Source organism: Jaculus jaculus, chromosome 9, assembly GCF_020740685.1.
Source record: "Jaculus jaculus isolate mJacJac1 chromosome 9, mJacJac1.mat.Y.cur, whole genome shotgun sequence".
NCBI lineage: Eukaryota > Metazoa > Chordata > Mammalia > Rodentia > Dipodidae > Jaculus > Jaculus jaculus.
Window position 1 is genome coordinate 130,980,801 of NC_059110.1, and position 13,605 is coordinate 130,994,405.

A 13,605-nucleotide genomic window follows, 5' to 3' on the forward strand; every position below is an offset into this window, starting at 1 on the left:
GGGTGGCCTTGAGCTCATAGCGATCCTCCTATCTCTGCCTCCTGAGTTATAACTTTCTTTATTATCAGGTAGCACAAGGTCGTTTACATGCTAACTGCCATCTTTTAAATTCAGTCTTTGTGATTGGGGTGGGTATGAAATCAGGATCAAAATTAGGATCCCTTTTTAGCAGGTAAATGGGTTAAAACTATAATAGTAAATAAGTTAAAGTAGGGGCTGAAGTGATGGCTTAGCAGTGAAGAATTGCCTATGAAGCCTAAGGACCCACCAGGTTCGGTTCCCCAGTACCCATGTAAGCCAGATTTACATGGTGGTATAAGTATCTGAAGCTCGTTTGCAGTGGCTGGAGACCCTGGTATGCCCACTTTCTCTATCTCTCTCTCTCTCAAATATAATTTAAAAATAGTTTAAAGTAGGCAATTATGCTAATTATAACTTCTCAAGTTTCTTTAAATCCTCTAAAAGTAAATACTAGTACCATGTTGTTTGGGGTAACCCAACTTATGTTTTCTCATTTTACACACACACACACACACACACACACACACACACAATAGTGAAATTCAATTATTTATTAAAAATTTAGAAATTACCTAACCCTTGATATTTGGACCTACGTGGAAAAGAAATGCATGTAAAACGAACCTTTTATGTAATTGAAGTCATCCAAAATTCTTCAACTCAGTTCATGCAAAGCAAAATATACAGACAGACTAATGGTGGCTTACTTTCTATGAGTGAAAAGTGGTATCTATAAGATTAAAAGGCTTGAAAGATATTTTTAAATTACCAGAATATGAAAAAGAAACATTTATTTTTGTCTCATAACCCATGTAGGGGGAAAGCATATAGTAGAAATAAATAAGAAAAATGTCATTAACAAAAACGTAAATTTTCACCTGTAAAATGAGGAGATTGGAAGCAATGGCCTCAAAAGGATTTTTACATCTCTTAAGGTTTTTTATTTAATATCATCCAGGCTTAAAAGGTATGTATATATATATATATTTTTCTTTGCTCTGTATGACTACTCTAACATGTTTTAAGTATTGTTACAGCAAACTCACTGAAAAATAATCTTTTGCTGGGAATTCTTTAAAAAATTTTTTGTTCTCTTTTAAGCCTTATTTATAAAGGTTTCCAGATGCTTATCCTCACAGATTAAACCCAGCATGATGCAGACACTCACAATAATATCCACTGCTATGAAGCCAAGAACAAACCACTTTGAGGTCTGACTGCCTATCATGCAAAGAATGAAGTCTAGGGAATTTTCTGTTGCTGTTAAGGTGTGACTGAGTCTCTGAAGTCGTGTAGAAACAGCCTAGATTCTCAGCAGCAATAGTCGACCGTGTGCTGTGACGAAGCACATCAAATGGCCGGCATCCCACGCCTGGAACAAGCGGGTTATTGCTCATTATGCGAGAGCATAATGAAAGGATGTGGGGAAAGAACAGAACGTAAATTGGAAGCTGACTTCTGAATGTGCTGGGCAGAAGGACTGGGCTGAAACAGTCATTCTAATTTCAAGAGACAATTCCTAAGTGGTTCTCAAGAGAAAGGATGAGGTATTTCTCAAATATTTGTTCATTGTGAATGGACTGGGCTTGCCAAAAATGACTTTTTATGCTGGCATGCGTTCTCTTAGGGAGAAGTCAGCCTGAGTCATTGGATACATCAAAGGTAGAGTCCAGTGAATGGAATTACTGCAGGCTGTGTGAGCAAGCCCGATACCTGCATTCATCTGCCCACTGCTGGGATTCCAGCTTCCTTTTAATTACATGAAAGCAGCTGGTACCACTGGTTACTGAAGTCTTCAGATTACCTTGATTGCTCGGTCATTATCTCTAATCAGCTGCTTCTTCTCATCTTCAAACTTTTGTATAACATCCTGGAGCCGCCTTTCTGCAGCAAGCTGCTGCCGGCTGCTCTCCTCTTTCAGAGAGGAAATGGTTGTCTGAAGTTCTGCTATGATCTAAAATGAAAACAGCATGCTATAACTTCAAATTCTTCAGCAAGAGGCATCTACTTTATATGTATTTATGCTTAACAAAAGAATGGACCTGGCAAAACTCTCTTACATAAACTCAACATTTTCAATTAACATATCACACAGTATAATGCATGAAATTCCACACAATAAAAGACTATAATAAAACTGTGAATGGTGAACAACTGCTGAACCAAATATATTTGGAAGACATTTCTACTATAACATTCCACAGTATTTACTCATCAGAAGAAAGAACATCTGTGATCCCCAAACTGAAAAGTATCAGATTCTATTTTACAGAGAAATATGCTTATTATAGTGAGGAGGACTATTCATAACACTGAATTTTAACAACAAACCTCAGAAAAACAAACAACAGAAAAGCTCATTCCTCATGGTCACCTAGTTCTATACCATTGTTTCTGAGGAATCACTGATATTAATGTGCTGTGTTAAGCACTTTAAGTGTTTATGTCATTTACAACTATAAGTATCATTATCGCCTCCCCTCTTTTATAAATGAGGAACACACACACATACACACACATATACACACACACAAACACACATGAGGTCAGTTATCTCACATTGCTAAAAGTGACCCCCAGCTAAGGAGATAGGAAGGGTTTGAAGACCAAAGTCAGATTCCTTCTCTAACTAGCCAACTTCATTTTTGTTTTCAACAAGACTTTGGTCCTGAAGAGCAGTTTATGCTTCCAAATAGGCTGTCTCCTTGCTAACTGTTCACCTTTACAAAAGTTTGTTTTGGCTCAAATAGTGCCCTTTCAGAGACTCCTATAACACCTTCCACATTTGTGAATTAGTTCCCTCCAGGACAGGGTTCCCTCCAATGTCTCAAATAGACACTGGATGAGAAGCTCTGACATTTAATGGGACTACTGAGAGGTTTGCCCTTCCTTTGGTTTGGATGTGTCTATTTCCTTTCAAACCCAATAGTGATGAGTTTTTGAAAGCAGGAAACAATTGTTCTAATAAAAGAAACAATAGCAGTTCGGAGTCAGCATGTCGTTATGTTGGTTCTATGAGTAGGAAGCAGTTGGTGAGAAACACTGGACTAATTAGTGATCTTTCAATTTCTGTATTATTTGGTGACAAAAACAGTTCACAGCATAGTAAGACAATAAAAGGAAACTGTGGAGTCTTCCAAAAGCCAACCCCTGTAGAATTATTGTTGCAAGTGACCTAAATAACATTATTACAAAATAACATGGAGGATTTAGGCTTTTAGAAGTATGCACACTCATTGTGACAAAGTTTAAAAATTAGAACTTGAAAATAATCAACTAGTGAAAAAATTAAGAATGATAAAATCTGTTCTATCAGCATGACAGGGTATTACATGCACACCAGGATTCTGCTGGGGAGAAGAGGGGGAGGAAGTCTTTCACCGACAAGAGTTTCCATCTACTTTCTGAGTCCTATTAAATGCTGCTTCCATTCTGGCATCCGTTCAATTAATTCTTACAGCACTTCTGTGAAGCAGTAAAGGTTAAATTCTTACAGTAAATGTCAGAAACTGAAGCACAGAACAATCAACTCCTAGTTACAGAGCCAGAGGAGTGGGGGATAAGAAAGGACCAGATTTCCTCAGCTTACCATGAAATTTAGATTGATGTTTTATAGGAACATGGAGCCAAACAGTAAAAATAACAATATTTCAATGTTTCAACTGGGAGGGGCCGTGACTTTGTAGACGTGGCAGGTTGGATTCTGTAGTGTGTGCTCAGTTGTGTGTGATTTCATCACAGGTACACACTCACACATCCAAATCTGAGCCACGTGGTCGAGTTTTAAAGTACAAAGCATCTTTTTTTTTTTCTTTTCTTTTAAAAATACTCAGATTGGGGCTGAAGAGATGGCTCAGCAGGTAAGAGCACTTGCTACGCAAGCATGAGGACATGAGGGGCGGGTCTGGACAGCCTGAGTTTGATCCCCCCACACCCATGTAAACAGCTGGGTGTGGTCACAGGTTTCTGAAACCCCAGTTCTGTGGGAAGCAGAGACCAGACAATCTGGGGCTAGTGAAAAAAGGGCAAGCTTCTATTTCAGGGAAATACACAATGGAGGGAGGACCCCTCACATTCTCCTCTTGCCTCTGCATGTGAAGGCACGGGGTGTGCACATTTGCACATACATGTAAATGCACCATGAACATACCATACCATACATACTATATACACATGCACATAAACAAACCACAAAAACCCAAACAAACTAGAATTGGAGCTAGAAAGATGGCTCAGTGAGTATAGTACTTGCCAGGGACATGTGAGGGCCCTAGTTTGGACTGCCAGCACCCACATATGTGCTGGGTGAGTGTGGAGGCCTACCTGCGACCCTAGTGCTCAGGAGGCAGAGACAGGGGACCCTGAGGCAAGCTGCCTAGCTAAACTAAGCTCTGGGTTCAAGCAAGAAACCTTGCCTCAGTAAATAGAGAGCAATCAAGGAGGAGGATGTCCACCTCTGGCCTACGTATACATGCATGTGCACTCACACACATGTGTGCCCCACACACACTAAAAAAGGAAGTTTAAGGTCATCTTTGGATACACAGTGAGTTTGAGGCAAGCAGGGTTACATGAGACTATCTCAAAACAAAACAAAAACTAGGATTGAGACAAGCAATACTGAGCCAGGTGTGGAGGCAGGAGGATCAGGAGTTTAAGTCCAGCCTTGGATATATAAAGAGTTTGATGCCAACATGGTTATATGAGACACTAGGAATGAGATTAGTATAATTGACTAAGATTGAAGATAAATATTTTGGGATACTTCAAGTGATCATAAGGGCTCAAAACATGGATACTTCTCATTTTCAGAAGATTTAGGATAATAGCACATCAAAAGAAACAAATGTAGGCTTTGGAAGGAATTATAAGTGAAGTCTGGGATGTTCTGTGGAGGATACACTTGCTTTTCTGTGGAAAATGAAACCTTAGCATTCTTTGGGAGGGGAAAATGATGGAATTTCTACAGGGAAGATAGTGAGATTATATTTGGAAAGCTATTTTTAAAACTTCCAAAGGTTACATAAGGGGCAGAATAGCAAAACAGTTGGGGTGACATACTTTGGCTGGACAAACTGGGTGATAGACTGATAGGGGGTGACATAGAGCATCACCTTAACAAAGGGTCATTTTGAAACCCGAATTTCATGTTTACTTTCTGACTGAGAAGTGATCATGTCCTAGGAAAGGACATTGAAATAGTCTATCCTTTGCATACACGAGCTATGTAAACCACTCCTGAAGAAACGAAAGCTAACATACCCACTCACAATTGAAGGCCTCCAGTTCTGAGTGGATCCTAACATGAAATGTCACTGTGACACAACCAAACATTTACCTGGCATTAGCTTCAGAGAAAGAACTGGTTTAGAAGATTTTCAAATATATATTAAAAATTAATATTCTGGCAAGTGAAAGAAGCTATTTTGGGCTAATCCTGTATGCAACCTGACCCATAAGAGCAAAAATGTCAAGGACAATTGTTAAGTGATAAACTCTTTACCTAAATTAAATATTAGGGATTTTATTTAAAGCCTCAAAATAACAGAATTCTGAATGGAGGTTAAAGTACATCCTTGGTTCATTCTCTTTTTCAGAGTATGGTATAGTTTGAGTCTTTCATTAAAGTCATACTCAGGAAGGACAGGAGTGCCCTGGAGCTCCTCAGAGACATAGGGAGACATGGGCCTTTGCCACCTTCTGCATTCTGGGCTGGTCCTGGCAAGTGACACACATTAGGATGTGTGGCATACTGTCTGGGCATTAATCTGAATAAGGAAGGGGGCTGGCTAGGGGAGGGGTTTTCCTGACAGTGGAGGCAGGGTTCAGTTGGCAGCCTTCCTTTGGTCCTCTACCCATCTTTAGCTATGCATGTTCTTGCAAGATGACAGTATGTTGCTGTGGAAAACGGCCAGCAGGAAACTGAGCTCAGTGGGGAAACTACATTCAGTCTGCAAAGGCTAAGCTAATATGGAAGATTTAGATGGAAACAGCATCTGAGTGTGTGCCCAGCATGGACGAGGCCAGTCCGCCATGGTGGACAGTTGGTGAGGCATGATTCTCAGGCATGCCCAGCGTTAGTTCACATGGTCGTCCATCTCCTAAAGCCATGATAACATCTTAAAGATGAAGTAACCCTCCTTTACAGGAGGGAGATATTTGAAGTACTTTTTAAATTTAACCTGATGCTTTCTTGAGTGCCAGTGCAAACACCACTAATACATTCATATTAGCTTTTTTTTTTGCTAGGGAGATTTTTAAAGCCTGATCGATGGAGTGAAGCAGCTTTGCTTTTGACATTCTCACCAGCCTGTTGAGATCTGTGCTCAAGATCTAGCAGATTAGCATTTAAAAGCAGAAAAGGCACCCATGTTTCTGTTTTTAATGTTCCTCAAAAAATAATCTGTTTCTTGGAACTGCTAGGCATTGTAGACTAATATTTTTTCTTTTGGTTCCAGGCTGACCTGGAACTCTAGCTCCAGGCTGGCCTTGAACTCACAAAGATCCTTGTACTTACGCCTCTCACGTGCTGTGATTAAAGGTGTGCACCACCATACCATGCTCAGGCTAACATTTTTCACATGTCAGCTCATGGATATAAATACCTATAGATATGTGTGTCACTATTTGCATTATTCAGCGATGACAATTTAAGGCTGTCATCTTTTTATAAAGTTGGGCTATTCTTTAGATTGTTACACCCTTTCTAAGATTTCTTTTCTTTCTTGGCATTCCATTGTCTTTTAGTGTATGTAATGGTGAGGACAGTCCATGAGAGTTGGTATGGGCAGATTTACCATCCCTTCCTTCTCCTTCAGGCCTTTGCTTAGGGAAAGTAGAGCAGCCCTATACATCTTCGGATTTGGTGGGGATCAGTTGTTGAACACTCAACATCATGATGTCTGAGGAAATAATTTTACCTTCCTTCTAGATCATCTGTTTTGATTTCTCCCCCCCCCCCCCATGGTGATTTTCATGCTTCCAAAACTGCTAGCAGTTCTTAAATGTTTTAGTATACACAAGGCACTGTGTGCTTTGGGCATTGTTTTGCTTAATCGTTAAAACTATTTTATGAGGTAAGTACAGGTCTCCCATATGACACATGAGGAGAGTAAATTCCGAGGAGGGTAGGTAAACTGGCTTAAGGTCACACAAGTGGAAGGACTGTTGGTGTTTGAATCCAGGTCTGTGGACTCCAAACTTAGGCTCTCTGCCATAGTAGCTGACATTTAATTTGCTGTCGTGTCATCTCAGCCAGCTTCTTTGCGTATCCCTTTAGATGAACTCCAGGCTCGTGCTTGTGCGCACGCCCGTCACTCAGGCTTCCCGTCAGCACGCTCCCGCGGTCGGGCTGCTGCCTCGTCTAACGAGAGCAAAATGAGCAGTACGCCAGCTGCGCTTCTTGTTTCAGCTTGCACTTTAATTTTAGAAGTAACAAGACTTCTTTTGGTTGTAAGCATTATCTTCCGGGGATTAAGAAGGACATTTCTCCATGGCTGCCCCTCCAGAAAGGGCTAGAATAATGGCAATAGAGCCATAATCATCTCTATAAACATGTATAACTCTTAACTTAGACAAAGCCTTTGCTTTCCTAATGGGATGAGAATTACATAACATGCAGATTTTAGCATAAACCACAGACTTAAAGAAATTTGCTGATAACTGCGCCACGGTCGTGCTGTGTTAGAAAGGTAAGACGTCGGACTGAGCAACTGTGTCAAGGGTCAACATTCCCACTTTGAAGTCAGTCCAGGCTGAGTCCTGGCTTAGTCACTTGCTAACTTCGTATGATCTCATCTCTCCAAGTCTCACTTTCTGTCCTCTACTACTGAGCTACCTCCCTAGCCCTTAAGTCTCAGTTTTCTTAGCTGAGAAAATGCAGCCGACAGTGCTAACCCCACAGTTGCTGTGAATGAAGTCATGAAGGTGTGTCCTATGTCGGGCATTGCTGTCATTATGTCCTGTGGTTACTCCTATTAAGTGGCAATTCATGCAATGCTACATAGATTTCAATTTACTACTACATGTCATAAAAAAATCAAAGCTGACTTTAGAATCCTTAGATCTAGATGGCCAGCTTTCTCCCTCTACAGAACGAGGGCAAGCAGTACTTCCATGTTCGAGTGACTCCTGCAACGGAGGAGAGGTGGGCTCCCGAACTGACACCGCTGGACAAACTCGTAACAGAAAAGCAGTCCTCTGAGCTCTCGTGCAGCAGGACAAGCGCTCAGCTGCTGCTCTTTCTTACAGCAACACTGTTACAGTCCACAGCAAACAAGAGAGGAGTCCAGGGCATATTTTTTTCCTTCATCTCCCAAAAGGGGAAACTAGTTGAGCTCATAATTTTACTTCGCATTGACTGTCATTTTGAATAATGTCAAATAGCTTTTCGGTGCAGTGCAATGGAGAATTGTAAAAGAGCACAGATGGTATCAACCTGCTCACATCACATATGTGGGTGTGAGTCTCCTGCTCCTTTTGAACTGTGTTTCAGCCTGGGCTTGTTCAAGTGTGCCGGCTGGTTTTACAACATCTCGGGGGGGGGGGGGGGGAGGGTGTGCGTGTGTGTGCGTGTATTGGTTCAAATGGTTCAATATGTCTAATTGTTCTTGATTCTCAGTTAAGATCTAAATTTTAAAAGCATATTTTATTTATATACCCATCAAAATATACGAATCCATGAAAAACTGGGAATTAAACAGAACTCTGCAGCATGAAGGCTTGGCTGTGCTGATTTCATTGCCGCGTGCTGGTTCGGCTCTTCTCCCCATGCCTACCTGAGAAGATCTGGAAAGCTTCTGGGTGTACTCCTTCTCGATCTGCTTCAGCCTGCTGCTGGCCTGAAAGACACACGTACGTGAACACACACAGTGACCTGGGAGCTTGGTATCTCTTCCACATGCCTATCACCAGGCAGCTGGGACGTCTGCCAGCTGCACCGCCCTTCTGGGGCGGCCAGAAAACCACAGGGCTTGTCTTTGATCTGACGCCAACTATTCATCACTGAAAAAGCAAAAAAAAAAAATCTCTCCTGCCAATTATTAGACAAACATAAGACTTCTGTAGATAGAAAGAAAAAGAGAGAGAGACAGAAATAGACACAGCAGAAGTGCGAAGGCTCAAAGGCAAAGGGAGGGAAAGACAAGAAACAGAAGGGAAAAGGAAGACAGAGGTGGCAGGGAACTGGAGGAGGACCAGAAAGAGGGTGGCGAATTTAATACTTTTCCACCTTAGTTTAAAATAAAAGAAATAGACGCTTCCAGACGAAGGCAGATGTGAGGAGTTGAGATCACTGAGCAAAGAGTTGAGCCCTCACTCGGCTAAACATTCAAGAGCCATCTTTTGATGTGACAAGTATATCTAAATCAAAGTTTTCCGTCCTGGAACTAGGGTGGCATCCTTCCCAGAATCAGCCCACATTGCTTAGAACGTGCCCACCCCCCTGCCACTCAAGCCCCAGCTCTTTGGGTGTCACCCATTTTCTGCCCATGGGAGCGCTTGGGGTGGTCACTCTCCCTTGTTCAGAGAGGTCACCTATGTGGGTCCTTTCCCCATCAGTCACACAGGCTTTCTGTCCTTCATTTCTGGGAAAGGCTTTTGTCGTCACTCCCAGGATTTCCTCTGTCTGTTTGTCCATCTGCTCCCGCCCCACTATTGTACCTCTCATGTTTCTTGTCTTTTTTCATGGCTTCTATTTTCGACCTCTTATTTTGAGTTTTCTTCACAGTTCCTCAAGTTAGTGAGATTATAAGCATCCACAAGAGTATTCATCATTTTAAAGAATTCTTTCTTATTTCCAGAAATAGCACTATTATTATTACCCCTTCACTTTTACAAGTGAGGAAACAGGCACAAAATGTTTTAAGTCACCTGGCCAGCACCAGACAGCTAGGAGTAATGCAGCTAGTATCTCCCTTACCCCATAGTCTGTCAGCAGAACACATGGCAAATTGCCTCACAGTGTATTCCAAGTTCTCCCAAGGTTACTAATCTCGTGTCTATAACCTATCCATCTGCCAACGATCCCCTGCTTATGTATCTATCCACATATATGTCATTTTTTTCTACTCACTGGAGGGTATTTGCCTGCATTCTCCTTATTTTATTGATATAACCGGTCTGGTTTGATTTTTGTATTTTATTTTATTAGATACTTCTCTCAAGTGTCGGTCATCTTTGCTGTCCTTTCTTAGGCCCTCTAATGCTAAAAAGAAGCCATTCCAATGTGTATGGGCTTGTTGCCAGATGGATATCCCCACAGGGGAGACAGGAGCCTAGGCTCCCCCACACAATCTACCTCTGGTCTTTCTTCTTGGGCCTTTGCTCAGAGCTATATTTCTAGTGTACCACCTTCAGCCCAGAAATGGATACCATGTTTTTCAAAGGGCACTGGGTGCTGAGGATAGCCCCTCTGGAACCAGGTATGGTGGCTCACAACAGTAATACCAGCACTTGGAAATATGAGGCAGGTGGACTGACATGAGTTCAGGGCCAGCCTGGTCTATAAAGTGAATTCAGGACATCCTGGGTTACAGAGCGAGACTCTATCTCAAGGAAAGAAAGAAAGAAATCCTTATGAAAATAGCCATTCTTGCACAAACTCATCTTTACCCTGCCCTCAAGTGCACCCAAGTTCCCTCTCATCTACTTCTTCAGAGCGCAAACCAGGGCTGGGTAGACTAGCCTCAGATAAGCTTGTTGTGGAATCTGAATCAGCGGGTTACTCCTTGTCCGCCAGTTTTCTCCCAGCCCCAAGCCCGGACATCCTAGCAGGAAAGTTGCTGCTGCTTCTAGTAGGATCTCCAACCTCTTTTCTCCCAGAGACTTCCTGCTGTGCTATGCTCAGTCCTGCCAAGTCCATCTGGGGTTCAGTCTTCCTCAGGTTCTAAACTGCTGTTGATCTCTCACGCGTCCTGGGGATCCCCTCCCGTCGTTGTGCAACAATTCTGGTTTGGAAGTGCTGATGACTGGGATGCGTTCCGAGGTTTTGATTTCATTCATCTGGAGACATTCCAGGTACTACAATTAAAAAATAATCCTCTGCAGCTATTTTAATGTTCAAAGTTAAAAACGACCATTCATGCCTTGCTTAATTTTTTTCCCATTTGTAGTTCTGGAGATCTACACAGGGCTTCATGTATGCTGGGCCAATACTCCACCAGCAAGCCACATCTCTAGCCCTGGCATCTCAATTTTATTTCTTGTGCTTTAATAGGACTTTCTCAAGATAGATGAATTTTATCTACTATGTTTAGAGGACAGAAAAAATTTCTTTCTTTGGGTGTCATGATGAGAAGGGAAAGGACCCCAATTCTGGGTGCTTCTCTATCATAGCATGAAGTCTGAAGAGATAGCTGCCAGATAACCTATCTCTTCCACTGGCTTGTGAGATCCTACAAGGTGGCTCCTAAACCCTGCCGGGTGCTTGATTTATAGACATTCACCGAAGAAGGAGCAGGTGCCCTACAGCCCATTTCCTTTGCAATCTCCTGAGCTCATTCTTTTGAAGAAACCCCCTCACTTCCACGAGTTTCGTGGACAAGTTCTTTATGCTTTATCCCAGGCCTCTACATCTGTGACCCCATTGAGTGCATGGGCCAATTTTGTTTTTCTTGCACTATAGTGAGATCATGTGACTACTGCTACTTGACAAGGAAGCTGTCAGACTCAATTGTAGCTCTATGATTAATAAAACCACTCTCCATTACAGAAATAGGGCCATTCTGAACCTCTCGAGGTTTATTAGTCTTGGTTCACATTCTGCCAGTGTTACTTATCACAGAATGCCTGATGAAGTATTTGGTGATTTAAAATAAACACTTACAGAGCTCTTCCCAGATGCCAGGCACTGTTCTAAGTGCTTTAAAAATATTTACCCACCAGAGAGTCTAAAATTTAATTACAGTGTCATAAAGACTAATTTCCTTTTCAGAGATGCTGGTCAGTGCAGGAAGGCTATGTCTTGGCTACAGCTCCTCTGCAAACTAGCGCTAGCTGGCCCAAACCAACCCACGCAAGAGCCTTTATGCTAAACACCCAGTTCACTCGTCTGTTTTAGAATGGTAGCAGTAAACAGAACAGACAAGAGTATCCTTTACTTCTGTGGAAATTGATAGAGTAACCAGTACAACTTTTTATATATTTTTATTTTTATTTATTTGAAAGAGGGAGAGGGAGAGAGAGAGAGAGAATGAGAATGGGTATGCCACTGCAAACAAACTCCAGATGCATGCACCACCTTGTGCATCTGGCTTATGTGGGTCCTGGGGAATCGAACTGAGGTCCTTTAGCTTTACAGGAAAGCACCTTAAGCTCTAAGCCATCTCTCCAGCCCCAGTACAACTTTTTAAACTAAGTTTTAGATGGTATGCTTGCTAAAAAGGAAGATAAATCAGGGAAAAGAGATGAGAACTGATGAAGGTCGAGGGTTTTGTAATTTTAAAAGCATGGGAGCTCTAGAAGACTTCCTTACCTGGGTAATGCTTGAGCAAACACCCGCAGAAGATGAAGAGAGCTTGGGAGAGACTGTGGGAGGGAGCCAGCCAGCGCCCTGAGCCAGAGGCAAGCGTGGCACCAAAGAGGCACAGTGCAAGTTAGCAACGTCTCCCTTAAGTGAGTTGAGAGACAACAAGGGCCGAACCCACACCGGACCGCATGTGACTGCAAGGACCATGGTGGTTTTTGTGCATGTGTATGTATCTATGAGGTATAGGTGTGTGTGTGTGTGTGTTTATGTGCGTGCAGGCATATTCATGTGCATGCACCTGCATGTGAAGGCCAGAGGCTACTGGCAAGGGTCTTTATCACTTTGCACCCATTTCCTTCTTTCGGGGTATGTATGTGTGTGTGTGTGCACATGCCGGTATGCACATGTGGAGGTCAGGGGACAACTTTAGAGTGTTGGTGCTTGCCTTTCACCTCATTTGAAGCAAGGTCATACTAAGCTTGGAAACGTTTGCTAGGCTTCCATGTGAGTTAAGTATCTGGGAAAGTGAGTTGAGTTTGTGGAAGATGTGTAGGAGCCCAAGAGCAGAAGTTTCCAGTGTGTACCTAGTGTGTCAGCCATGCTACCCCGTGAGCTTTCAATCCCCCCTCTCCCCCCCCATATATATATATATATATATATATATATATATATATATATATATATATATATATATATATATATATGGTGTATCAACCATGCTACCCTGTGAGCTTTCAATGCCCCCCTCCCTCTCTATATATACATATATATATGGTATATGGGGTATAAAACAGAAAGACACCTGAGTATACTCGGCCCTGGGTCTGCTGGTGTTGGGAGACCAGGAGACGAGGAGAAAGCAGACAGCAGCACTAACCAAAGAGACAAGCGGGGAAAGTGTGTCAAATGCTATGGAGAAGTAGTGCCCAGTGAGGACCAAGAAACGTTCACATAGCATTGGCAGCATGGTGGTCACAGGTGATATAATTAAATCAAACTTTGGCATGTGTAAGGGGTAAAAGCAGGGTTAGAAGGGGTACCAAGAAAAAGAAAAGAAAGCACTACAGTAGCAAGAAAATAAATTGTTCTTCATTCTGTTTTGGAGAAAAGGAGAGAAA

At 42.2% G+C, this 13,605-nt stretch overlaps 1 protein-coding gene across 9 annotated transcripts in view; it reads right to left on the reverse strand.

Moving 5' to 3' along the window:
- The window catches only part of Cep112 (centrosomal protein 112), a 471,814-nt gene that overhangs the window by 95,895 nt on the left and 362,314 nt on the right, over window positions 1–13,605 (reverse strand). For 8 of the 9 annotated variants that reach the window (XM_045157990.1, XM_045157993.1, XM_045157992.1 and 5 more), the window contains 2 exons: window positions 8,799–8,861; window positions 1,826–1,975 (listed from right to left, as the gene is read on the reverse strand). In XM_045157990.1, the coding sequence (XP_045013925.1) occupies window positions 1,826–1,975; window positions 8,799–8,861 (213 nt within the window). The remainder of the gene's footprint in view (window positions 1–1,825; window positions 1,976–8,798; window positions 8,862–13,605) is intronic. The other variant, XM_045157994.1, reaches the window with a different exon arrangement.